The 27424-nt window shown below is 42.3% G+C and overlaps 2 protein-coding genes across 7 annotated transcripts; one reads left to right on the top strand and one right to left on the bottom strand.

Annotated features, from left to right (window-relative positions):
* The first annotated feature begins 5244 nt into the window (after window positions 1-5244).
* ABRAXAS1 (abraxas 1, BRCA1 A complex subunit) lies at window positions 5245-19873 on the top strand. Of its 4 annotated transcripts, none has more exons than XR_014775106.1 (10): window positions 5245-5393; window positions 7428-7518; window positions 8056-8092; window positions 11844-11910; window positions 14135-14328; window positions 15832-15951; window positions 16102-16186; window positions 17751-17862; window positions 18316-18903; window positions 19616-19873. XR_014775106.1 is itself a non-coding variant. In XM_084759974.1 (10 exons), the coding sequence occupies exons 1-9, from the start codon at window positions 5262-5264 to the stop codon at window positions 18741-18743; spliced, it is 1266 nt and encodes a 421-aa protein (XP_084616100.1). In that variant the 5' UTR covers window positions 5245-5261; the 3' UTR covers window positions 18744-18753; window positions 19616-19873. The 4 variants fall into 4 exon arrangements, 2 of the variants coding, with proteins under 2 accessions (XP_084616100.1, XP_084616099.1); XR_014775107.1 differs by having other exon boundaries at window positions 18316-19268; window positions 19305-19873; XM_084759974.1 differs by having other exon boundaries at window positions 18316-18753.
* A 1533-nt stretch (window positions 19874-21406) lies between these two features.
* MRPS18C (mitochondrial ribosomal protein S18C) lies at window positions 21407-27380 on the bottom strand. 3 transcript variants are annotated; one of them, XM_084759982.1, is made up of 7 exons: window positions 27223-27358; window positions 26785-26963; window positions 26078-26139; window positions 24135-24218; window positions 22503-22560; window positions 21609-21668; window positions 21407-21527 (listed from the first exon to the last, which is right to left on the bottom strand). In XM_084759982.1, exons 2-7 carry the CDS (start codon window positions 26852-26854, stop codon window positions 21451-21453), a joined length of 411 nt encoding a protein of 136 aa, XP_084616108.1. In that variant the 5' UTR covers window positions 26855-26963; window positions 27223-27358; the 3' UTR covers window positions 21407-21450. The 3 variants fall into 3 exon arrangements, with proteins under 3 accessions (XP_084616108.1, XP_084616107.1, XP_084616106.1); XM_084759981.1 differs by lacking the exon at window positions 26785-26963 and having other exon boundaries at window positions 26078-26133; window positions 27223-27380; XM_084759980.1 differs by lacking the exon at window positions 26785-26963 and having other exon boundaries at window positions 27223-27379.
* Between the last annotated feature and the right edge of the window lie 44 nt (window positions 27381-27424).

The raw sequence follows: 27424 nt of genomic DNA, 5'->3' as shown, positions 1-27424 counted from the left end.
AAATTCAGCCTCAACATGTGCAACAGTTTCTTACAAAGGGCATTAAGATTCCCCTTTGAGAGTTTTGGTTTCCTTGATTTAAAAAAAGGGGGCTGGAGAGATAGCTCAGTGGTTAAGAGCACTATCTGCTATTCCAGGGCACCCGGGTTCAACTCCCAGGACCTACAGGGTGGCTTCTGACCATCTGTAACTCAAGTTCTAGGGGATCTGATGCCCTCTTCTGACCTCCACCTGCACCAGGCATGCCTGTAGTACACAGACAACATCCTCAAATACATACAATTAATATTTGCTTTTAAAAATACACAAAAAAAAAGAAGCTTAAGGACAATTTTCTGACAATTTAAGTGTCAAAACAACAGGACAGATAAGTTATAAATCTTGGCAACAGCCAGGAGAAAGAGAAATTGAAAAGGAAGAGAAAGGCTGGGTGCAGTGGGGCATGCTTTTAATCCCAGTGCTCGGGAGGCAGAGACAGGTGGGTCTCTATGAGTTCGAGGCCAGCCTGGTCTACAAAGTGAATCCAGGACAGCCAAGGCTACACAGAGAAACCCTGTCTCGGGAGAAAAAATAAATAATGAAAGAAAAAGAAAATGAAGAGAAAAAAAACCAATGCCACTGGCAGTGGAGCTTGACGAGCAGCCAGGTGGTAGAAAGAGGAGACTGCAGAGAAAGAAGTAGAAAGGCACAGAGCCTCAGGGAGCCATGCCTGGTCTCTGCACCCTCCTGGGGAGGGCTCCACAAAGAAGAGAAGGAAAGCAAGGAGAGGAGAGGAGAGGAAAGGAGAGGAGGGGGAGGAGGAGGAGAATTTATACCTTTCTGAGTAAGTTAAGAAAGTGGGCAAGCCATGTGGTGGATATTGTGACAACAGCTGCAAGAGGCTGTTCTGAAAAGGGGGGTTCTGGGAAGGAAAAGTATGTTATCTCCATAGGAGGTATTGTGAGACAAAATACAAACTTCTCTATTCACCCCTGATAAGGAACCCACAACAGACCAAAGTACAGATAACACCAAAGTCCAACTTAGTGAACCATGAGTTTTATTGGAGTTACTTACAGGAGCATGGGTGAGGGGTACTTACAGGAGAAGAAATGACTCAAAGACAGCTGCGTCAAGGCCCATCCCAGCATGGGTGACAGCTCACAAAGCTGGGAACCTGGAGCACACTGCACAGCCTGCAGGCAGCTCAGCAGGTTGGAGACTGTCCTTTCTAGGTGCCTCAGTTGGTCTAAACCTCTTCTAGCTGGTTTCTGCTTCTTCTAGTGAGGTCTGGGCTCAAGCATCTTCTCGGCAGCTTGGCTTGTCTGAGTCTTTGCAACTCGGCTCTGTTCTTCTGTGAAAGACTCCCAGCTTTTACTGCTTACCCTAGCAGGGAGGGGCCCAGTCACTCTGGTGGGCTTTAGGGACTTCCTGGAGCTATTTTGAGTTCCTGCTTAAGGAGCTTCCTTGCAGGACAGATGGACTGTTTCAATTTCTGAGGAAACTGTTCCACAAAAAGGGTTGGGGGTAGGGGTGGGATAGGGATAATTATTCCTCCTATTTCCTTTTGGGCAGCTTAAAACGCCAGCTCTCTATTCAGGGCTAGAGATGGAATTTAGGACAAAACTATATACCTTCACTTTCACGTATGCCAACTTACCTTTCAAGGAATAGTTTGCATTTCTAGTGTTACCAGGGAAATGGGAGAGTCCAAAGATTCTGTGGTGTAAGTTTTTAGAACATATACTTAGAGTGGGGCATGGTGCCGGGTCTGCTGGGTACCCATTTTACTTTGGGATGTCTAGCAAGATGTACCCTTGGGTAATAACAACTATGAGCCACGTCACAGTTTACAGAGTGGTTTTATTTTTGTTATCTTAGGGATTTTTGTTTTGTTTTGTTTTGTTTTTTTCGAAACAGGATTTCTCTGTGTAGCCTTGATGTCCTGGATTCGCTTTGTAGACGAGGCTGGCCTTGAACTCACAGTGATCCGCCTGTGTCTGTCTCCCGAGTGCTGGGATTACAGGCGTGCGCCACCACTGCCTGGCTATCTTAAGGATGCTTATCACACCCACCAGGTGCAGTAGTCAGAAGTAACTAGTGCCTGCTTGAAGTCAGCCTGACTCACTCTTCTAATTAAAGGCTTCAGCAAAGAGCAGAGTTTGGCCGAATCTACAACAGCTTGTTCTGCCAGGAACTGTTCTGCAGAGAGCTTCAGCAGGGAGAGGCAAACTCCACAGGAAGGCCAGTCAGGCCAGACGGCAGCATCTGAAACTCAACAGCTCACTTTCCAGCCAGCCGAGTGCTCGGTCGGCTTCTCCACTGCATGGGCAGACCTGTCTGTGAACTCCTGCCTGTGAGCTTCAAGAGAGAGCTGCTGCCAGGAGTCAGTAAGTTCCGCCTTCTCCATCTTGTGCCTGGTTCTTCCACCAGAGAGTTGACTTACGTGAAGTAAGACTTTGTTCAAGCTTACTCATAACCCTGTACGATTATTCGTCCTTAAATTTTGGCAATAAAAGCATGTATAATCTCCTATAAAGCAGCTATTTATAAAACTGGGGCTGGAGTTCAGTGGTTAAAAGACCGCTGGCTGCTCTTCCAGAAGACCCACGTTTAATTCCCAACACCCACATGGTAGCTCACAACTGTCTTTCTGTAACTCAAGAGCCAAGGGATCTGATGCCCTCTTCTGGCTCCTAAGAGCATTACACCAGCACACGGTACACAGACATTACTCATGCGTATAAAATAAAAAAGCAATAATAAAATAAAGCTGAGAACTCCCATTATCATTATACTGAAATTTCTCAATGCTAGGGCATCATCCACAATGATTTTTTAAAATTTAATCTGAAGGGCCTAGAAACAATTTGGCTATTTTAAATAACAATTTTAATGAATAGTTGATTAGTCGTTAACTGAATTTATTTTCTTGAGATGGCGTCCTAGTGAGTTTTACCTATTCTCTGAGAAGAGAGAGATTGCCCAGATTATCCTGTGAACACTCGTGTGAGATCGTCCTGGTTGTTAGTTTATGTAAGGGGGCTCAGCCCACTGTGGATGGCACTGTTCCTCCAGGCAGGAGAAACAACCAGCAGTGTTTCTGCTCCAAGTTCCTGCCCTGACATCCTTCAGTGGTGGACTACAATGTGCAAGCGTGTATAAACTCTTTCCTTCCCCCAAGTTGCTTTTGGTTAGAGTGTTTTTCTGGTTTGGTTTGGTTTCATTTTTTTCCAGACAGGGTTTCTCTGGGTAGCCCTGGCAGTCCTAGAATTAGATCTGTAGACCAGGCTGGCCTCAAACTCAGAGAGCTGCCTGCCTCTGCTGGGATTAAATGCATGGGCCACCACACCCAGAGAACAAATTGGTGTTTGTTTGTTTGTTTGTTTTGTTTTTTAAATCACAGCAACAGAGATGAAACTAAAACAAATGTTCCTCTATGTTGACCAAGCTGGGTTTTGAAGTCTTGGCCTCTGGTGATCCACTTGCATTAGCCTCCCCAGTGCGGCGACTGCCTAAGCACAAACCATCTTAGTTTTATAAAAAGCCACGCACACTTTTTAAATCCACTTATTTATTTTCATATGTGTAAGTGTTTTGCCTGCATGCATGTCTGTACCTGGTACCCCCAGAGGCTAGAAGAGGATATTAGAACACTTTAGTCCCAGTTGGTGGCGCTGTTTGGGTGGGTTTCAGAGGTGTGGTCTTGCTGGAGGAAGTGTGTCACGAGGGGCAGGCTTTGAGAGTTAAAAGACCTGTACCATTCCTAGTTTGCTCTCTCTGCATCTTGCTTGAGGTTCAAATGCCATGGTCCCCACTCTCATAGTAAAGGACTCCCTATCCCTCCAGAAGTGTAGCCCAAATAACTCCTTCTATACGGTGTCTTGGTCGTGGTATTTTATCAAAGGAGTAGAAAATCAACTAATGTAGACGCTCAGCATTAGTGTTACTGGACCCAAGTTCATCCACTCCACACTTAGAAAGCCAGTGTTCAGGGAGTAAGAGTTCGTGGAAGGAAATCAGGGTTAATATTCTGAGAAGATGAGGGAAACTATCCCCTCCCCAATTTCCATATTGGGGGACTCAGGCACATGAAAACCGTTCCGCAAGGAAAGAACGGAAGTGCAAGGTCAGAGGGCAGGACACCTGTGTGCTGGTGGCGATCTTTGTCATCTAGAACTCTTGTTTTTATTCCGTCTGCCTTCACAGCCAATCTTGACATCTTGTGGCTAGTACATGTAATTCTTTAGATAACCATACTATTTTCCTGAAAATTAAACATCACAGCAATTTATATGTTATGTATAATTATGCCTGATTCATAGATTACCACAGAAATCCCTATCATGTGTGTGTGTGTGTGTGTGTGTGTGTGTGTGTGTGTGTGTGTGTATGTGACATAGGTGCAATTCTCCCTTAAGAAGCTCACACTCATACTTGGGTATGTCTTAGGCTTTCTCTGAGCATCCCTGTTCTTAAAAATCTATGTTTAAGATGTCTTGTAACTGTTCCTCTGCTTCAAACTGTTTTCCTGAAATCCCCTAAGGGGATAGAGATTGGCCTCAGAGTGGAGCTGCGCCTTCCCCTTTGTTGCCACCGACAAGGCAACCCTGGCTATTGCCTGACAAAATCCAGACATGCAACACTAACTCAGCACAGGCGTCTCCCAGTTTACCAACTTCCGGTGATTTAAAAACCATCGCTTTGCATAACTGTGTATGTGGACACATACAAAATACGCATCCATCGCTCATCTTCCCACTCAGTTTACTAATATCAAATGACCCAGCACAGTATGAGTGGGCTTAAACTATCATGATGTTAAAAATCTATGTAATCTTTAAACTAGACTCAGTTCGTAATTTTCTAATTGCAAGCAAACAAACTAAAGAACCAAATGCATACAGACAAAAGAATGCAACACAGCTGGAATCGTCTTGAAAAAAAAAAAAAGTCCCCTTTCCTACCCCCAAACTGGTTATTGTTCTTATGTAAGTTCTAGTAGGTGAAGGGCAGTGAAAATCCAAACGAGACATATCATACCATATCAGTGGTATTGAAATATTGCTAATAAATTCTTATTTTTACAACCATCAGCTACCTTAAACTAACCATTAATGGTTTTGCTAGCATGCTGCAGTTCTCTCAGCCAAGTTAATGGAAGAAGCACCTTCTAGGATAGAGGGCGCCTGCGCTCCCTCCAGAACACGTGCCTCACCGTGCGCAGGCGCAAGTCCCGCCCCGTTCAGACCCCGCCCCACCCGCCCTCCGGGCCTCCCGTCATGCGCCGCGGTAGTGGCTGTGGCGGTAGCGACGGAGGTGGCAGTATGGAAGGCGAGAGCACGCTGGGGGTGCTGTCTGGTTTCGTGCTCGGTGCGCTCACCTTCCAGCATCTCAACACCGACTCCGACACGGTGAGCCAGGCGTGTGGCTGCCGTTTCTGCCCGTAGCTCCTGCCCGCCGAGCGGGTTCGCGGACCAGGGCGCCTTCCCCAGCTCTCATCCGGGCCCTTTTTATCTGGTCAAGCCCGGGTATGAAGGAAAGTTCCCGATGGCCTCCGCCTCGGCGGGGGAAAGGCGGGCCGCTTTCCTGCCTCACTGCCGGGTCCTGGCAAGGGATCCCCGCGCCCCTTCCTGCCCGCAGCGCTCGCTCGCGCGCGCGGCTAATATCCTCTAGGCGGGCATAGGCGAGCTAGACACGGCTGCCAGTGGCAGGGAGTTCACCAGTGAGTTAGGGCTAGGGCTAACCTAGCATTGTAAGGTACTGCCTGTGCTATTTTCAGTTACAAACGCATATTTGTCCAGGATCAGAAGTATAAATGCATTTTTAAGGCTTTTGCCTACTCTCGAAGACACTGAGTGAAATTGTAAACACATTTTAAGCTTGTTTTTAAAACTTGTGTAAGGCTTTGGGGTCGGGAAATAGATACTTAGTAACAATGAAACTAGAAACATCTAAAATGCGCTTTGGGACTTCACTGATACAGTTCAGAGAGTACCAAACTGAACAGTGTCGAGTAATGTATGTGAAGTGTTGTGTCCTAGTGTTAAGTGTAAAGTCTGTGTTGCCTAAAGTTGCTTTTCAGCATAGTCATAATGATAAGAACTGTACAATAAAGACTGTAGTCGGTATGTTATGTGTATATTACGTCAAATTACCGTATAGATTAACACCTAACAAAGAACAAGTAAATGACATCATTTGTGTGTTGTGCTACACCTGGGCAGCACGTAACAATGGACTGATACTGAACTACAGGAGGATGACATGCACATTTAAGCAGTTCATATTTAAACAAATACATGTATATTTGTGGCACTTATTTTAATGTTTAGTGTGAACATTAACTGCCCTTAGATCTGCAGTTTATAGGACTAGCCCTTGTAAACTACATCTTGGTGTTAGACCCTAGTTTCTAAGATATTTTTACAATAGTTTTTTCTTTGTTTAAATAATTCATTTATTTTTATTTTATCTGTGTATATACTGCCTATTTGAACAGCTGTGGACCACACATGGGCAGTGCCCATGGAGGCCAGAAGAGGGCATCAGATCCCCTGGTACCGAGTGGGAGTTACTGGGAACTGAGCCCTGTTCCTTTACAAGAGCAGCCAGTGCTCTTAACCACTGAATTGTTTCTCCAGCTCCCTAGCTAAATTTTTTAGAGTTGTTTTCTGTATAATTGTACTTAGACTTTACTGGTACTTGTAGTTTTTAACCTTGGGAGTATCAAAAGGAAGAACACTTGCAGTTAACAAGTTTTACCCGCCTGGCTGTGTTAAAGACTGTGGGGCGTTGCTTTATGGGATTCTGGTTGGTTGGTTGATTATTTTGATGAAATGGGGGCAGAGCATTATTTACTAATTTTAATGACTTGGAACGCTCACTGTCAAGCACACTTGGTCTTTAAATGCACCTAAAGGAATAATTTAATTCATTGGAATGAAAAAAGCTGCATGCCCATATTTGAAAAGAAAACTGGTACACAGCCCTCTTGGGAAGAAGATGCTAAAATTAAATTCCAAATCTCTATCTTTGATAATTTAAATCTGAAAACACTGATCACTTTGTCACTCCATAGCTTAGAGACCTCCACTGACTCCCAGAAGTGTGGGATATTTTGTGGTGGGCTTTATCCATTCTTCACAGCTGCCCACAGAGGCCTCATGCTTCCAGACAACTGCTCTGCTGGTCTCTTAAACAGACTTGAAGCTACTGTGCTTTTGACTGCTAGGTGCTTCGAGCTCTCCTCTCCCAAATTATTACCCTGCCCTTTAAGGTCGGTTCCACTGTCTCTTCCACATAGCCGTTCCCAGTTATCCATGTGCGCACTACCTGGAGCACACACTTGTATACACTGTAAAATAATAAGAGCATATGATCCGGAGACAGAACAGTAACTCTATCCAGTATGTTTCATATACTGCTTCTTATTTTTATTCTCATAGGAAGGTTTTCTCCTCGGTGAAATGAAAGGTGAAGCCAAGAACAGCATTACTGATTCACAAATGGACAATGTTAAAGTTGTTTATACAATTGGTGAGTCACTTAGTTCTCTATGGTTTTAGTAATTGACATGTTGAATGTAATCAGCGTAAATGTTGTTACTTTTATTTATTTTTACATTTTAATCATTGTGCGGACTGTACATGTGTCATGCATAACTGCTGGAGCCGTTCTCTCCTCCTGTCATGTCGGTTCCAGGGACTGAACTGAGTTGGTTAAGCTGGTCAACAAGGTTCTTTCCTGCCAAACCCGTGTGTGTGTGTGTGTGTGTGTGTGTGTGTGTGTGTGTGTGTGTGTGTGTGTTTAAATTGTTAGTATACCTGGAGTCCTCATGGAACTACATGGTGCGGACTCCAGGTAGGACTTTCAGGCCTGCGTCTCTGGGGAGTGACTTGGTATCTCTTTGCCCACTCACCTTTGCAAGAGTGAGAGTGGTTTGTCGTATGGATGTGTCTAAAGGGTAAAGGAGGCACCATGTAGTAAAGCTCCTTCTGGCATGAGATAAAACGCTCTTCAGGGTGGTAGGCAAACAGTTAATACACTCATAACTAGAAATCCTTTCTTTCCTAGACATTCAGAAATATGTCCCTTGCTACCGGCTTTTTAGGTGAGTAATAGCATTAGTAAAAATGTAAATCATCCATTATGAAACTTATTGTTTGCAAGTTAAATAATTTAAAAAACTAGCAGTGTCTTAGTTACCAGTTATACATGAAAGGTTTTCTTGTTGTTAACACCCAAGATACATGAGTACATGCTTAACCACATCTGTAATTCTTCATTAGTTGTATTATCTTTGTTGGGTTCCACCGCCTATGAAAAACCAGTTTACTTTGAGGATTGCTGTTTCTTTCCACACCCAGCCCTCTCGCTGCATACTACAAACTCATGACTGATATGTTCCCATATGTCAGTAACAGTCTGGTTTTCTCATCTTTTGATTTCAGCTTATTAACCATTTCTCTCTGTTGCCCAATTATATTTCTTTGTCTAACCTGTTTGGTGTTGTATTTCTCTAGTGAAAGTTTATTCTCTCAGTCTGACAGACAGTAGCAGAACGTCTGGGGTTAATATACTGTTTGACTAATGTCTTAATGTCATTCACACACTCCTTGTATAAAAGGACATACATGATAAAGAAAGATGGGGAAGAGGGTGACAAAACAGCTTGCTATGTTCTTAAACTCATGTACCAGGCAGAGTTTGTCTTCCTATAGCCCATTACTGTGCAGTGGACATACACATCTGCTTGCTGAATGAGGAGCTCTCTGTGAAACCTCATAAGGACTTCCTGAGGGGCCTTCTGGACTAAGGGACAATACCTGAATCTGTATCTCTGGGGGACTACCTGCTAGTTCTTACTAGGTCCATTTAGCAGTGTCTAAGTTGCAGAAATGTCTGGGCCTTGTCAGCTCTTAAGTTAAAGGTAAAGATGACATGAGAGCTATCTGGAAATAACTCTCATTCATAAAGTTACTATACAGTTAAATCCAGAATAAGCAGAAGTTCATGATTTAGTGGAAACCACAGAACTACTTAATGCAGTGGTTCTCAGCCTGTGGGCAGTGACCCTCTTAGGGGTCGAATGATCCTTTCACACGGGTTGCCTAAGACCTTTGGAAAACAGATGTTTACATAATGATTTATTATGATATGTAACATTATAGTTACAAAAATAGCAATGGAAATAATTTTATGGTTCGGTGTTACCACAGAATGAGGAACTGTATATAAGGGTTGCAGCACAGGAAAGTAGGAAAGTTGAGTACAGTGACTTACTGGTAGGACAAAACTGAAGAGCTGAGATTTCTTTTTAATGGCTTGTGTGTGGTGTTGAAGAGCTAGCTCAGGCATGGTGAGCAAGCTTCTGCTCCACCACAGCCCCAGCCTCTGGGGTTCCTACCCACCTATCACGTGGGCACTTCCCCTCACACATAACAGAGGTGGATATACTTAAGTGGACTTTTGATGGCATCTCTTGAAGTCCACGTTAGATAAGTATTAATGCTCAGTTTTATAATTTACTAAGAGGGTTGTCAAAATACAAGGGAGAAATACACAGCCCTTCATCTAAATGTGTTACTATACTTTTAAAGGGCCGTGGGAAAAGTAAGAGGAAGAATTCACAGTAGAAAGCAGCGGTGGTAGAAAAGCTTGGACTAGGAACAGGAAGTGTACAGATCAGCTGTACCAGCTCTGCACTGTTTGCTTCTCAGACTTTACAACTGAATACACTGATTTGCTCATCTCAGAACTCTAGAAGGTCCTTGAAAATAGAAATTGAAACCTAAAACTTATTAGTCGCTTAGAAATTAGCCCTAAAGTATAAATTCTTTACAGTGTACACTTTTGGGAACTGAGACAACACGGGATTTGTATGTAGCTCAGGCTGCTCTAAAATTTCAGATTCTTGTGTCTCAGCCTTTCAAATGTTGGATTATAAGCATGTGCTACTAATCTGGCTTATTGTGTTTCCATATAAAACTTCATAGAGACTTGGCATAAAGTCAGTATTCTTGTGCATGTATGCTATTAGCCAATGTTATGTACCCTGAGGTACTTACTACCGTAGGCACCAGGTTAAAATGCTTAGAAATGGACCATGCTAGAGAAATATAGCAGTAAAATCTTTTTTTCTTTCTTCCTCTTCTTCATCCCTGTCCCCCTTTCCTTCTCTGAGGATTGACCCCAGAAGCTGGGCATCAGTCTCTGGACCTGTCACAATTTCAGTCTTTATCCAAGTCACAAATGTCAGAGCAGATGTCCCTCCATGAACCCAGCTACCCCTCAGCCCGACTGAAATTAGTTTTTGTTTTTGTTTTTGTTTTCTTATGGTACTGAGATTCAGCGGAGGGCTTCACTTATACTGGGTAAGCACACTTCCACTAAACTGTGATCCCATCCAGGGTGTTTGTTTATTTATTTGAGACTTTGTCTTACTAAGTTACTGGCTGACCTTAAACTCACTCTTGTAGCCTAGGCAGGCCTTGAATTTAAAGTCCTCTTGCCTTAACCTGTTTAGCAATTGGATTTATAGGTGCTCAACTTAAGCACCTTGTCAATTAGGATATAGTTGGTCAGTTTCATGTAAATAAATATTTCTAGTATATACTTGAAATTTTCCATGGGGAAAACCTCTATAAAAACCTATAGGATTTTGTTTAGTATTTCAGCATTATAAAAAGGAATATTATTCATCTTAATATTAAAGAGAAGGACTAGGACTGAGGAGATGGCTCCATTGTTAAACTGCCTGCCACACCAGAATGAAGACCTGAGTTTGGATTCCCACCAACAAGCTCCATGCATCTGTAACCCTGGTGGCAGAGAGTGAGGCAGGGAGGGGCGGCAAGGAGACCCCTAGAGCTAGCCAACTAGCCAGACCTGTGAACTTCAAGTTCAGTGAGAGGCCTTGTCAAGAAATGAGGTAGCGAGTGATCAGGGAAAACAACATTGACCTCTGGATTTTATGTGCATGTACACCTGACTACATACGTACGCATGGTCACACCCACACAGTTTAGTGGTAGAGTGCTTACCCAGCATAAGTGAAGGAACTTGGAGTCTCTCTTAGAGAAAGCAAAGCTAGACCGAAATGTCTTTAAAGTGTTTAGAATTATTCTTTCTACATCTGAGACAGTCCAAGTACAAAAGCCACTGTACTAAACCAAATTTATCTGGGCTAGAAAGCTGGCTCAGAAGTTAAGAGCACTGGCTGTTCTTCCAGAGGTCCTGAGTTCAATTCCCAGCAACCACACAGTGGCTCACAACCATCTATAATGAGACCTAGTGCCCTCTTCTGGCCTGTAGGTGTACATGCAGGCAGAGCACTGTATACATAATAAATAAATAAATCTTTTTTTTTAATTAAAAACAAAAACAAAAACAAATGTATCCTCCTCTCTCCAATATTCCCAAATACACTAACATACTGCTTTTGGAATTAGCAGTAAATAAATTATCCTTTTGTTATGTTCTTCATTACTCATTATATATTCTGTCATAGGTTATCAGTAATCAGTAAGTGAACTAAATTGTGAACTGGCTATATGAACTTTCTGATTTTTGTACTTAATGAAGTTTATTATTCTATTTTAGTTTAAAAGTGTGATAGACAAACTCATACCTGGAATCTTTTCTATTCTATTTGTTATTGTTTTTGTTTTTAAACCTAATGTTTCTACTATTTAAGTGTTAATTTTTAAACTTTCTCTATTTATTATTGAAGTTCATGTGATAGGCAAATACATATGCATTTTGCTTGGATAGTATGGGTTAAGAGTAATAACATTAAAAATGCTAACAAAATTATTCAAATTTCTAGCTTACTTGAAATCTCTTTAATTTTGATTTTCTAGCTTTTATAATTCTTCAGGTGAAGTTAACGAGCACGCACTGAAGAAGATTCTTTCAAATGTCAAAAAGGTATGGCTTCTTCTGTTAGTGCTATGTACGCTATTGTGATCCTAAAAGCAGTACTTTACATAAACCTATGTAAGCAGTACTTACATAAACCAGTATTGATGGCATTCATTAGAGCATGTAAGAAAAGACCTATTCTTCCCAGGAATTCAGTGTTTCTCTGCAAGCAAAACCTGTCATTGAAAGTTTCCACCTTGGGGACAGAGAGAAGGCTCAGTGGCTAAGAGCACTGGCTGCTCTTCTAGAGGACTTGGATTTGGTTCCCAGCAGCCACATGAAGCTCACAACCAGATGTAAATCCAGTCCCAGGGGATGCAATGCCTTCCTCTGTCCCCCATGGCTACATGCATGCACGTAGTACACAGACAAGCAGGCAAAACACTCGTGCATATAAAATAAATTGGGGAACAAGTATTCATCTTACTGTTTGTTCCCTTGATTAGTATGATCTTCACTGAGTTCTCTGGTTTATTGCTTAACCACAGCCTTTTCCAGTCTGATTTATTCTAGGATGTAGTCCATTTCTGTTATTCTCACATAGCTGAATTAACTGATTAATTAAATTGTCTTTTGGTCTCAGACAGCTGCATTTAAGTAGCTGGACTTCAGGTGTATGTCACAGAGCCTGGTTCACAGTTACTATTTTATATAAATGCAGAGACAGTATCTTAGGCAGCAATTACATTTAAATTTCCCATCTACTTGGTGTTCAGATAAAAGTTACTGGACATTCCAAATGTTCCCCCCAAATCTAAAATTTTTTTTGAGGTATGTGTTTTTGTCTGCAAAATTTTATGTGTCTGAGAATAAAAGTAGATTTCAGAAAGTTTTTGGTCACTTGGGATGGTGACACACATCTCTGATTTTAGAATCAAAGTAGATTTAATAATATGTTTCTTTCAGATAGTGGATATATACATGAAATTCCAGGTATGTGGGAAGCCAAGACAGGAGGATTTCAAGTTTAAGGCAACCTAGTGAGATCCTGACACCTGGGGAAAAACAACAGCAACAAAACCGCTGTTGCTCAGGTGCAGCCTGCTGTACATAAGGCCCTGGGTTCAGTCCCCTAACACTAAAGCACAAGCCTGGCACCCTGAGCCCAATCTGTGGAAACCACCTGGTGGAACGAGAAAACTGAGTGCTGCTCTACGCTGTCCTTTGACCTCCCCTTGGATAGAGCCTCTTACACACATGCATAAACACAAATACACAAGTCCCTGTAAAAATGTCATAAAAGGAAATAGTTGGGACTTAAAAAAAAATTATATTTGGGATCAGCAAGATGGCTTAGTGGGAAAATGCACTTGTTCCAAATGCTGAGAGTACAGATGCAGAAGCCATTTCTAATTTCTTGACTTTAATGTGCAAATAAATATATAGTGTTCAGTAATGAGAATTATTTTCCAGTTTAAAACAGCTTAATAAAGTTAGTCATGAATTTGTTTGCATGCTACAGATTACAAAAACCTTTCAAAGCAATTAAAACAGCTTAAGTTTTAACAAATGAAATGTTTACATGGGCTATGATGTGTTTTAAGGGAGTGATTACCTATTATTGGAACAACAGCATTGGTATTTCTTTCATGTAAATTTTGATACAAGATAAGGATTGCAAGATAGCAAGTGGTTTTGTTGTGGTTAAATTAATACGCACTGGGGTGTATAGCTCAGTTGGTAAAGTATTATCTAGCATCGTGAAGTTCCACTCCTAGGACACATTTTTAAAAAACAACAGCAAGCATGGCGGCTCACCCTATAATGGCAGTCGTGGAGAAGTGGCAGCAGGAGGCGGCGGTCAGGCCACCCTGGCTGCCCACGGAGCTTGAGGCCGGCTTGGGATGCCTGAGACCCAGGCTCCAAAACACAGAAACAAAAACCAAGGAAGTAAGGAGTTTTGGTGTTTTGTTTATTTTGTTTTTCAAATAGGGTTTCTCTGAGTAGCCCTGGCTGTCCTGGAACTCTCTCTATAGACCAGGTGGTAATGCCTGTAACCCCAGCGCAGAGGCAGACGCAGCCTGATCTAATGAGTTCCAAGACATCTAGGGCTACACAGAGCGACCCTGTAAGAGAAAGGAAGACAGACTGGTAGGCTTTTTTGTTGAGTTTTGTTGTTGTGTTCCGGGCTACACAGCAGTCTTGCTGCCTCAGCTTCCTGCATGCTGGAACCATTAGGTACACTGCAACTACTGCTCAAGGCCACTCATCTTTCCTGTATTCTCTTCAGACTGTGGTGGGTTGGTACAAGTTCCGTCGTCACTCGGATCAGATACTGACATTCAGAGAGCGGCTGCTCCACAGAAACTTACAGAAGCGTCTTTCAAGTCCAGAGCTTGTCTTTCTGCTGTTGACGCCAAGTATAACAACAGAGAGCTGCTCCACTCACTGCCTGGAGCACGCCTTATATAAACCTCAGAGGGGGTAAGTGGTAGTTGGCCCATTTGTTTTTGCTGTTTCCTTGAGATGACTTGGCCTCAGTGTTAAGCAGAGCTGGATAAGAAATCCACATAGGGGCCTGTCTGGCTTTGAACGCACAATCTCCTGCATTAGTGTTCAGTGACAGTGTTCAGGACTTTTCTCATTTTAAGCTATCTGTGGTGGTGGACACTTATAATCCTAGTAAATGGAAACTGAGAATTGAGAGTTTGAGGTCAGTTTAGGTTACATAATAAGACCTTATCTCAAATTTCAAGCTTTTGGACGAGGGATGCTTAACTTGCTCTGCCCTTCTGGTGGGCTGAGCACACACAGTGCAGGGCCTACACCAGCAGGCAAGAGGAGCTCCACTGCTGAGCTCCAGCTCCAACAAAATTTATTTTCCTGCCCCCCCCCCCCCCCCGCCTCCTTTAATGGTCTCAGCCAGGCTCAGCTATACCGAGCTTGAAACTGGTTGGATTACTTAAAACCATGACTCAACAAAACAAAACAGACAGTGACAAGGCTCAGCTGGTGAAAATGTTTGTCCCACAAGCCTAAAGACCTGAGCTCCATCCTCAGAGCCCTCATTGGAAAGAAAAAAAACAACTTCTGACTTTTGTCCTCTGAACACAAAAAAAAACCTGTAAACATATACATTATAATAAAAGCCCAGTAGCCAGGCAGTGGCAGTGCACACCTTTAATCCCAGCACTCGGGAGGCAGCGGCAGGCGGATCACTGTGAGTTCAAGGCTAGCCTGGTCTACAAAGTGAGTCCAGGACAGCCAAGGCTACACAGAGAAACCCTGTCTCAAAAAACCAAAAAACAAAAACAAAAACAAACCAAAATAAAAGAGACTCAAGGTTTCTATGTTGCCTGTCATGGCCTGTCAACTTGCCATTCTCAGCCTCCCGGGTAGCTTTAATTCCTTACTTTACATGTGTATGGCTAGGTGAAAGAACTAGTAAATTGTCTTCACACAGCTCTTTTATGCTATGTACCTCTTGACTTTGTTTGGTTTTTTAAGATGGGGTACTTCTCTGCAGCCCTGGCTGTCCCACAGCTTGCTCTATACACCAAGTTAGCCTCAAACTCTGCCCTCATCTGAGTGATATTTTTTAAAAGCTGGTTGCTTCATGAGCTAGAGATGGCTCAATAGTAAAGAGCACTGGCTGCTTTTCCAGAGGACCCCAGTTCAGTTCCCAGCAGCCACATGACAGCTCACACCCTCTGTAACTCCAGTTTCAGGGAGATGGGACGCTCTTCTGGCCTCCAGTGGCATTAGTCGTGCACAGACGCACATGCATATATGTGCAGGCAAAGTGCTCATACATATACAACAGTAAAAAGTAAAAAACAAAAAACGGGTTGCTTCAACATGGCTCATCTGGGAAAATTCTATCCTGCTAAATAATGGGGAGGGGGGGGTGATACTGTTAAGAAAGCAGCCTGCTCAGATGGTAGGTGTTGCCCTGTCACTGTAAACTATTGTAAACTCTTTTATCAGGCTTTTTCACAGGGTACCTTTGGTGGTTGCCAATCTGGGGATGTCTGATCAACTGGGTTATAAGACAGAATCTGCTTCCTGCACATCCACTGGCTTTAGCAGAGCAGTGAGCACACACAGGTAGGATTCTTATTCACAGACAATAAAGGTTAAATGAATCCTCAAGTACCTGAAGTATTTCACCTCTCTGTACTTCCTTTTAAAATTGTCTGCTTAAAAAAAAAAAAGTTCTGTATATTTACCCAAGGAAATCATCATTTTTCTTTACAGTTCTCAGTTTTTTAATGAAGATGGATCATTGAAAGAAGTACATAAAATAAACGAAATGTACGCTGCTATACAAGAAGAATTAAAGGTACAGGACGCATTTAGGGACCACTTCAGAGCTCACATCAGTAGACGGCTATGGATTATTTCATAGAAAAATAACATTGGGTGGCTGGAGAGATGGCTCAGCATTAGAGCACTGTCTGCCCTTCCAGAGGACCTGGGTTTAGTTCCTAGCACCAACATAGTGGCAGCTCACAACTGTCTGTAATTCCAGTACCAGGGGATCTGACACTCTCACACAGACAGACAGACAGACAGACAGGCAGGCAACACACTGATGCACACAAAATAAATCTTAAAAAAGAAAGATTGACATTTAATGGGTATATATTGTATTTCTTTGACCACCATAATGGACACTACAACCTCTGATTGATAGCTATGCAATTAATTTTGCTCTCATTATATCACTGCTATAGTTTTTGTTTTGTTTTGTTTTGTTTTTTTTGAAAAATGGTCTCACTATGGAGCCCTGGCTATTCTGGAACTCTCTATGTAGGCCAGGTTGGCCTTGAACTCACAGAGATTCTTCTGTGTCTGCCTCCCCAGTGTTGGAATTAAAGGCATGTGTCACCAGGCCCAGCCCCCATAGTCTTTTTATAAGGTGATGAGGGAAGCAAATATTTAGAAGTACCACCATCACTACAGCATTAGTCCGTCTTGCTGTTTCCGTGCAGGTCGCTGTAAGTACTAAGGTAGAGCCCAAGTACGAGAGAGTCATTAGGCCAGTGTAAAATGCAGGGGAGGGATTGAGAACTTGAACAGAATCTGACCCCTGAGAGATGGAGATGTGAACGATTGGTCAGGAGGAGCCTCAGGTTGTACCATTCTAAGAAAGCTTACCTGATGATAACCTTGACTGTAATCCTGCTGTCACCTAAGCACAGGGATTCAGGGATTATAGGAATCATGCACCACCTTGCCTGACTGAGGCCTTTTTTCCCCCTCAAAATTTGCTGCCTCTGCCTCCCCAAGTCCTGAGATTATAGATGTACACCACCACAACCCATCCAGTTTTGTATTTTTGATATTATGGCACAGGTCCTTCTGTAGCCCAGGTTGGCCTTGAACTCCCTTGTAGATAAGGATAACCTTTAAATGCTAACCCTGCCTTCACATCCTAAATCAGCTATGCATATCTGTTCTGTTTGGGGGTGCACATGTTGGGACTTGAACCCACACCTCACACATGCTAGGTAAGTGCTTTATCACTGACCTCAATCCTCAGCCCAGTACTCACACATGCTAGGTAAGTGCTTTATCACTGACCTCAATCCTCAGCCCAGTATATCTTTTTTTATTATTATTTCAAAATGAATTTTATCTTATCTCTATAATCAATGAAATATCTGGTATGTAAGTCCACAAATAAATGGAAAGATAACACATCCAAAAAGCATGCCATTATCTACCAAGCAACATAAAATACTTAAGGTCCTCCAAAAATAATTTGAGATAAAAATAAGGTTTACATGAAAGACAAATTTTATTTTACTTTCTGTACTACTGAGAATTTTATATTGTAAGCCTAGATTCTCATTAGTACAATACTGACAAGTTTTTATCTGTGCCCTTATTTTATCTTGAAGAGAGTGTGCCAAAAAGTTGAACAAAGTGAACGAGAAGTAGAGAAACTAATGATGGATGTAAACCGATTAAAAGAAGTTAGAAAAAAACAGCAAGCACAGATTAAAGCAGCAGGTAAGCAACTCCTGAGCACAGGGGACTGTTTCCACTCATTTGCATTCTGGCTCCGATGACTCGATGACCAGGTGTACTAGGATTACAAGTAGTGACCGCACTGTGTTCTTAAACCTTCCCCAACAGTGAACAGCGCACTATAGTGGCTGTGCTCTGTTTAATAAAGACTTTCTCATGAATAGCATGACACATAAATAGTCTGTCTGAATTGTTTTTATTTTACTGACACAGCTAATTATAAAAGATTGTGAAAGCCAGGCAGTGGTGGCGCATGCCTTTAATCCCAGCACTCTGGAGGCAGAGGCAGGCGGATCTCTGCAAGTTCGAGGCCAGCCTGGTCTACAAAGCAAGTCCAGGACAGCCAGGGCTACACAGGGAAACCCTGTCTCGAAAAACCAAAAAATAAAAGATTGTGAAACAAACCTGTGCTAAGCTTCTTCTCATCTCCTTTAGGAGAGAAGAATGTCCAAACCAACCCCCAGGAGAACGTTCTTCTTTGTCAAGCTTTACGAACCTTTTTCCCGGAGTCTGAAGTTCTTCATTCTTGCGTTATTTCTTTGAAAAATAGACGTACCTCTCAAAGTGGGTGTAACATTAACCACCGCCTTGATGTGGTGGATAAACTGACCTTGATGGTGGAGTATGTTTACAGCCCTGAAGCTAGTCCAGAGCCTGCAGCCCAGCTGACTAAGCGGAAAGCTCTAGACATGCAAGACCAGTGGCCTGTGAAGAAGCCACGGCTGCTAGAGACAGAAAGCAGAGCTGTGAGGGATTCCCACAGCAGTCACCCAGACAAGGCCTCCTCAAGCAGCCTAGATATGGACACAGAGATGGGGAGCCTAGGAGATGATGCTGACTATCCTCGCTCTCCCACATTTTGATCCTTTTTAGGTGATGTTTTTACTGAGATTCAGGCCACTTGTTTCTATTTTTCCTTTCTGCTTACTGGAGTAATACATAGAACAGTTCTTTTTACTCTATTCAGCTGTTCATAATGCGTGGATAAGGTATTTTTACTGTTCAACTCTTTATAATATGTAGGTAAGTTAATTTTATAAAGTATCTTTAAAATTCGTATTTATATCTCATATGTTGTAAATGCTATGTAAATGTGTACGTGTTCGGATCAGCTGCAACTGCCCTCACGTCCCAGCCTCTCCTCCACTGTGCCTTCTGCTTGCAGTAATTCTCCATTCCCTTTTATTTCATTGCTCTGCTGCCTTCCTCACCCTTGTAGATTCTTTTCTCCCATCTCATGACCCCTTCTAAAGTCTTGGCCTCTGTCTGTTTCTATCTAAACATTTTTTTAAACTAGAGGTTTGTTGGGTTTGTTTTTTTTTTTTTTTTGGTTTTTTTTTTTTTTTTTTTTTGCCATAGATAGATAGATATAGTGTGTGTGTGTGTGTGTGTGTGTGTGTGTGTGTGTGTGTGTGTGTGTGTAGGTGTAGGTGTAGGTGTGGAGATTTAATCCAGGACCATGTGAGTAGTAGGCAACTCCTCTACCACTGAGCTACAGTCCAAATTTGGGGGGGCGGGGGAGTTGGGGAAAGTTGAGCCAGGGTCTCTCTGTGTAGCACTGGCTGTTCTCAAACTCACAAATATCTGCCTACCTCCACTTCCCAAGTGCTGGGATTAAAGGTGTGTGCCGCCATGCCTAGCTCAGATGCTTTTATTTCAAAGCCACAAACTTTCAGCTTCCCCTCGAATTGTTGAGGGAAAGACTTAAATACATGCATTGTTTTTAACTTACTAGAACATTCTTCAAGTTGGAAAAGAGAAACTAGCCTCATTTCACAACATGGAAAGAAGCACAGAAGTTTATAAAATTGGGCCTGGGAATTGGCTCAGCTGCACAGGCTTCTGCTATCAAGACTGGCAACCTGCTTGGACATCTGGGACGCCCATGGTGGACGGAAAGCACTGACTCCCATAAGTTCTTCTGACTTCCACACGTATATTTACTATGGCATACACATGAAACCCCCATAAATAAATGTAACAAAATCTTAAAGTTTGTAAAACCTTATTTTTATCTAAGTTATTAAGGATTTTGGGGGGGGGGGCTTGGTTTTGGTATTTTTGTTACAAAGTTTCTCTATGTAGCCTCAGCTATCCTGGACTTGCTTTGTAGACCAGGCTGGCCTGAAACTCACAGAGATCCACCTGCCTCTGCTTCCCCAAGTGCTGCAGTGTGCGCCACCACATCTGGCTAGTTATTAGGATTCTTAATGAAGAGAGAGCTCAGCAATTATGAGTGTTTGAAGCACTTCCCGAGCACCCACATTAGGCATCCTACAACCACATTAGGTAGCTCTAGGGGTCCAGTGCTGTCCAAGAACACATGTAGGCACACATACACGGAAACATAAATAAAAATAAACCTTTAGAAAACTGTCCTTGCAGATGTTTTTTTAACCTGTTTTATGAAGTGTGCACACAGGGTACCTTCTGTTTCACTGAGTGGATGTTGGCAATGAACGCACACTCTACCCTTCTTCCACTGTTGCTTCTTAGAGACACTACATAAGGCGTAATTACATCTAGTGTTGATACGCATTAACTATACAGGGTAGTTCTTAGACCACCTAATACCCAGGGCACCCCTGTACAAATTGCTGGGGTGATGTAAGCAAATTGGCACTGTACAGGGCAGGAAAGGAAAGTCCTGGGGGTCAACAGATCTTACATTGTGCTGGGCCTGGCCTGTATCCCAGTCACATCTCTGCAAAGAAAACCCTCAGTCGGGCACAGTTGGAAATGACTCCAAGGGCCCAGGAGCCACCTCTGGTCAGCAAGTGTCCCATAAGCACGAGGCCTTGGGGTAAGTGCTGCACAAGCCTGGGTGACTGAAGAGTTGCCCTCTGTCACATGTGCCAAGCACACACGGTTTTGTTTGAACCCAGACACGGTGGTGTGCACATGGAGTCCTTGCACAAGGCTGGGTCTTGTTAGCTGGTCTAGCCTAAGTAAACTCCAGATTTACTCAAAATGTAAGATGAATGGGCCAGCAAGCCGGCTCTGTGGGTTGAAATACTTGTGATAAGCCTGGAGACGCGAGTTCCGTCACTAGAACTCAGGTTGAAAGGCAAAAGCCAATGCCTGGACATGGACCTCTGACCTCCACATGTGCCCTCGTGGCGGTACACACAAATAATAATTTTTGTATATAGAAAGATACCTGATATCAACCTCTGGCCTCCAAACCCCAGTGCACATGTGTACACACAAACAAAAAACACAAAATGACTCCAAGTAACGCCACAGTCACCTGGGATTCAACTACTCTGCCTTGCTATAACCATTCCCCTAAAGCCATTGGTAAGAATGGACTCGGGGCTCAGATGGAATTCTAACGGAAACCCTCTCCTCCCATAATCAGTGGCCCTATTTAAATAAGCTGTGACAACCACAGTACCACTTTCATCCAAGTGTATAATGCAACTACCAGCAGAAGCACTGTGTCCAGGTAACACTGGTGTGGAGAGGACACATCCCTTCTAACCCGCCAAAAGACATGTCTACTCAAATTGGATTGAGTCAGTGCTGATGTAACCACTTACAGGTTTATTGACAGTAACTTTATAAAAGTTATTCCCGGTATCTGATGTTACAAACTCTAGGGTCTTTGAGATAGGCAGGATCCTTGTATGTAACTGGCATAAACCCTGTAAAGAGATAATTGAAGTTCTTGACAGAGACAATGGCAAATCTCAATTAGTTCAGTTCAGTTGTGCAGGAGTACTCACCCATTTTCTGAGCTCTCTTAATGGCTTTTGTTACTTCTCTCTGTTTCTTTCCACAAAGACCTAGAAAATAGAAGGGGTGCTTTCTTACACATAAGAAAATGCTAATGCTATATTTACAACAGCTTTTTTCCCCCCTGTGAAGAACTAGGAAAGCAAATCTTTTGTGGGTCCTTTGGTCTTTGCAGTTCTGTTACTGCAACTCAATGATAACCATGTGGCCCTATGTAAGTAAAAAACAAACAAAACAACAAAACAAATTTCAGTTTGGATATAACCATTAGCTGCTGACTCTAAGGTTTAGTCTAGGATTGGTAATTTTAAAATAAATTTAAATTTAGTTTTATTAGTTTTAGTCGAATACAGATGCCTACAGAAGCTAGATATGCTGTATTCCCTGGAGTGGATTTACAGATGCTAATGAGCCATCTGATGAGGGTGCTGGGAGCTGACTCCAGTCCGCTGTAAGAACAGCATGTATTTTTAACTCCTGGGCTACCTGTCTAGATCCAAGATACAGTTTTCCTCAAGGCCAAATTTCTATATGTTATTACCCTGTATAAGTAAAGGCAATGAATGACCCCTTGCACTGCAAATAAGGACCTCACTCTTTTCCCACCCACCCCACCCCCAGGGCAGCTGGCTTAATAGTGACTTGGCATGATCTGATCAATGTGATTCTTTGCTGTTTTGTTTTGTTTTTTCGAGACAGGGTTTCCCTGTGTAGCCTTGGCTGTCCTGGACTCACTCTGTAGACCAAGCTGGTCTCAGAACTCACAGAGATCCGCATGCCCCTGCCTCCCAAGTGCTGGGATTACAGGCGTGCACCACCACACCCAGCTTGATCAATGTGATTCTTATTTACACTTAAATCTCTATGATTAAAAAAAAAAGTACCTGTTATGTGTCTTCCGTAAATGCATCCGGTAAATGGAGAAATAAACTGGGACAAGAGCTGTTTCAGAGTTATATTTGGAAGGAAAAATTATATTAGTACATTTGTTATTCAACCCTGAGTGTATAAATTAAAATTTTTTATAAACAACCTTCAAGTTACATAATGTGTAAGTTACAAACGGTTAATGTGTTTCAGATAAAGTTAACATGAAATTAAATACCTTGTAGCAACAAGGTATCTTTTAAAAAGCTAACATCTAGTGTGTCAAAAACTTAAGTGATCAAGTAACATGAATGGGCTTATCTGTTCAATGCTGTGAATTCTGACTCCCACAGACACCTAAAACACTGCTGCTCACGGCCAGTTACAGCAACGTTTCCCCACCATGGCAGGAGGCTCTCACGAGACTTTGGCATTTACTCTAACTTATTCCTTTTTTTTACGATTTATTTTTATTTATACAGTATTCTGCACCAGATCTCATTATATATGGTTGTGAGCTATCATGTGGTTGCGGAGAATTGAACTCTGGCCTTTGGAAGAACAGACAATGCTCTTAACCTCTGAGATAACTCTCCAGGCCCCCATTTTGGGCTTTTTTTTTTTTTTTTTTTTTTTTTTTTTGGAGACAGTGTAGCCTTGGCTGTCCTGGACTCTTTGTAGACCAGGCTGGCTTCAAACTCAGAGATCCAACTGCCTCTGCCTCCCAGAGTACTGGGATTATAAGTGTGTACCACCACGCCTGGCCTCTAATTTATTCTTAATGAACACCTTAATAACACTTTCTAGATAATAGGCCCTGTGTTTGGCCCTTCCCACAATTGTCTGCTACACTATGAATTTTATAATTTCTTGTATTTTCTCCTTCAAAGATAGCTATCATTTTACACTATGTAAACAATATCATTCACTTTCCCCAAATTTATTACTTATTTTTTCTGTTGTTTTTTCTGTGTACAGGGTTTTTTGGGTTTTGTTTTATTTTGTTGTTGTTTTTGTTGCTGTTTTCTGAGACAGGGTTTCTCTGTGTAGCCTTGGCTGTCCTGAACTCACTCTATAAACCAGACTGATCTCAAACTCACAGCGATTGGGATGCACCACCACACCGAGCTGTGTAATGGTTTTTCACAGAGTCTCTCTGTGTAGCCTTGGCTGTCCTTGAACTCCCTCTGTAGACCAGGCTGGCCTAGAACTCAGAGATCCGCTTGGCTCTGTCTCCCGAGTGCTTAGATTAAAGGTGGGCACCACTACCACACAGCTAAATCTGCTACTTCCAATTTGCTGAAAGCTTAAGCAGAAATACTGCTTAAAGCAATAGCCTATGATAGCGAACTGCAAAGGTCAACTTCACAAGAGGCGCTTTCCCCAAAGCACTCATGTCTGTCAATGCCCAGTGAGCTAGCTACTGTGCAGAAACAGAGAAAAAGAAGAAATACTAAGCCAAATAATAGTGAAAGGAGGGGGAACAAGGGCCTCTAAAATGAAGAGATAACACGGGAAATTGTAACAAGATTTGATAGCATGAAGTTGCTGAATCCGTCCTATACAGCCTGATGATTTCGACATAACCCTCTGAGAAAATGAACAGAGTAGCCTCCCAGCCGGGGACCAGAGGAAAACCCAGGGCTCACCTGTACATTCTTATAATCTACACGTTTCTCACACAAGACACACTTCTTAAGAGGCTCCTTATAGGGGTTTTCCATCAGGATTGGCTAGGATAGAAAAGGTCTCATGATGAAAATGTGTTAAGACTGAGAAAAGTTAAAGCTACAGTTGCATTTGTACGTATTTTATACAAGCACTTCATTTTGTGGCCATCTGGCTAAAGAGGGATTAACCCGTGACAGAGGCTACAGTGAAGAATCATTTCTGCAGAAAAGGACGTCCAAGATAAGCAAGTCGATAAAGGGATTCTTTACTCAAATGCTGTGTTTAGATTCCAGATAACCAAAGCATCTTAGTTTATTCAAAATTTATTTCAAGACAATTCTTTGATATATATATATATATAAATAATTTTATCATTCACTTTCTTTTAGATTTATTTATTAAAAGTGTGTGTGTGCTAAGTCATTTACCCACCCCCAAATTTCCTGAGTTGTTTTTGTCACTATTTAATTTTATAAATAGATAATGCTCCATGGCTTACTGCAATAAAAGGTTCACTAGTATCTCCTTTATAGACTACTGCATAAGTCTGCGTGTGCCCTTCTGGCTTTTCTCTCCTTGCTGTTTCTGACATAGTACCTTCCTCTAACTGTAAGAATAGTTGCCACCAGTACAGAGACATCTACAGCTTTTTTAATAATTTGGAAAAAAATATATACATACACACACACACACACACACACACACACACACACACACACACACACATATATATATATATATGTTCCTTGTTTGTTTTTGGTTTTTCCAGATAGGATTTCTTTGTGTAGCCTTGGATATCCTAGATTCAACTTGCAGACCAGACTAGCCTCAAACTCAAAAGGCAGACCCATCTGCCTTTGCCTCCCAAGTGCTGGGATTAAAGGCGTGCACCACCACCACCTGGCTGAAATCTATAATCTTAAATGTGATAAATGAATAAGACTGTGTGCATTTTTCTGTGGAAGAGATACAGAATTTTCATTAGTCACATGACCTGAAAAAGTAAATTTCCTTTATTCTTTTAAAGTATGACGTATGAAATAGATGACTGAGACGGACACACATTTGTTTAGACAACTTCCTTGGTGTGTAACGGTTCCTATTTCCTTGCTTTGTTGTTTTTTTCACACTTAATTTTCATCAAAAGACCAAAAAGCGACACTTTTGTTGCTGCTGTAGCTCAGGGTGGCCTCCAACTCATAGATCCTCTTGCCTCAGCTTTCTAAATGCTATTAGTATGTGTCCACCACCATGTCTAGTTTGCCTGAATTTTCTTAGTCTAATTTCTATTCACTTGAGATAGAGCCTGTATCCCTTCTCAGTTCTGAGCACTTATGTGATGTGATTGGGCCGGCATCCAGGCTCACACTTTAAGCCCATAAAAACACACCTATAGTTTAGACGCAACTGATTAAATGTCCTAATGTAAAATTTTAATTTGGATCTCTTATCAAGAGATCAAAAATGATAAAGATAATGCCATCTCAAATTTCTATTATCTACAATTATCCTATCTACCTAAGCTATCTTTTAGAAATTCTCAGTTATATACCCTTATATTTAATATCTAGGAAGAAATTTATGATATGACAGAAGCCTGAATCGAGAATTCTCTTCAAAACCCAAGTGACAAAATCAATAAGCCATACTTACTGAATTCTAGATAGCAAATTAGGCTGAATTAGTTCATAGGAATGAATTAGTAATATAAGGGCTGGACAGATGTCTGTGCTAAAGGCACTTGCTGCTCTTACTGAGGGAGGAGTTGGAATCCCAGCACCCACAAGCACAGGCTCACAACCACCTCTAATTCCAGCTCCAGGGATCCAATGGCCTCTACTGGCTTCCACACCTCCCCTCTCCCAACGTGCACACTAATAACAAAATAATGTTTTCTTTAACAAATAAAAAGGAATCTTACCAGGTCCTCACTGCCGGTTACCTGTTTATACTGTGAACAACATCTTCTCCACAGAGCTGTAACTTAAGAGAAATGGCAATGACACAATTACTTTCACTCACTGAATATCTAACAGAGACTTATGTTATCTGTTTATTTTGGTTGTTTGGTTTGTGTGTTTGTTTTCAGGCCAGGTTTATAGATCAGGCTGGCCTCGAACTCACAGAGATCCACCTGCCTCTGCCTCCTGAGTGCTGGGATTAAAGTCCTGCGCCAATTTACGTCTTTAAAGAGGCTAGATGAATCAAAAAGCAGATGTGGTGCCCGGCATGGAGGTGCACACCTTTAATCCCAGCACTTGGTAGGCAGAGGCAGGTGGATCTCTGTGAGTTCAAGGCTAGCTTGGTCTACAAAGCCAGTTCCAGAACAGTCAAGACTACATAATAGTGAGATCCTGGCTCCAAAACACCCCCTCCCCCCTACCCGCACGGTGGTGCAATAAATAAAGGTGCAATATTATTTGTACTCAATGATAGGTTAACGTCTTGTTAGATTTGGGACACAAGAGGACTCAAAACGAGCGATTCCAAAGGCTTTGGATAAATATATACATATATTTATATACACTTATCTATATTTCATATATATACATATATTTTTTATATATTTCCTCTCCTATAAAACTTCTCACCTTTCCACAGTTACCAGATTGTAATGCAAATACGTACAGAAGCAACAGAGAGGTACTGTCATTCCAAAGTTAAAATAAGAAGATTCAAGCTGGGTGTGGTGATGCATGCCTTTAATCCCAGCACTTGGGAGGCAGAGGCAGGCCGATCGCTGTCAATTCGAAGCCAGCCTCGTCTACAAAGTGAGTCTAGGACAGCCAAGGCTACACAGGGAAACCCTGTGTCGAAAAACCAAAAATAATTAATGAATTAAAGATTCAAGTCGTTGACAGAGAAGCACAGAAACAAAAACTAAAAGCTAAGACTTGACTACACTTCAAAGTCCTCTTCAGCTCCAAGAAACCAATCTAGGGCGACTGGAGCTTCCTATTCATCTCAAACCTGGTCATATACAAACAGTCATTTTTGCTAACAGCAAAGACGCCATCGACTACCGGAAGCCGACTGCGGCTGCTAAGGCAATGCCGAACACTTTACCCGTGCGAGTTCCGCGATCCGTGAGGCAGACAGCCACGGCTGTCAAGCTCTTCCTCCCTACACCACTGCACACAGCAGCCATAGCTGCCATGGTTCTCCGCCCTTCCTTTTCCTTTCCTTTCCCCTAAAAGCCCCGATACGTCCCTTCCGGTACTCTTCCCCCTGCTGGCCCTGGCGATTCTGCGCAAAAGTTCCGGTGCGA

The sequence above is a fragment of the Acomys minous genome (genome assembly GCF_964271855.1).
Source record: "Acomys minous genome assembly, chromosome: 15".
Classification (NCBI taxonomy): Eukaryota; Metazoa; Chordata; class Mammalia; order Rodentia; family Muridae; genus Acomys; species Acomys minous.
Note: the sequence above shows the minus strand (reverse complement) of the source record. Positions and strands in the feature narration are given on the sequence as shown.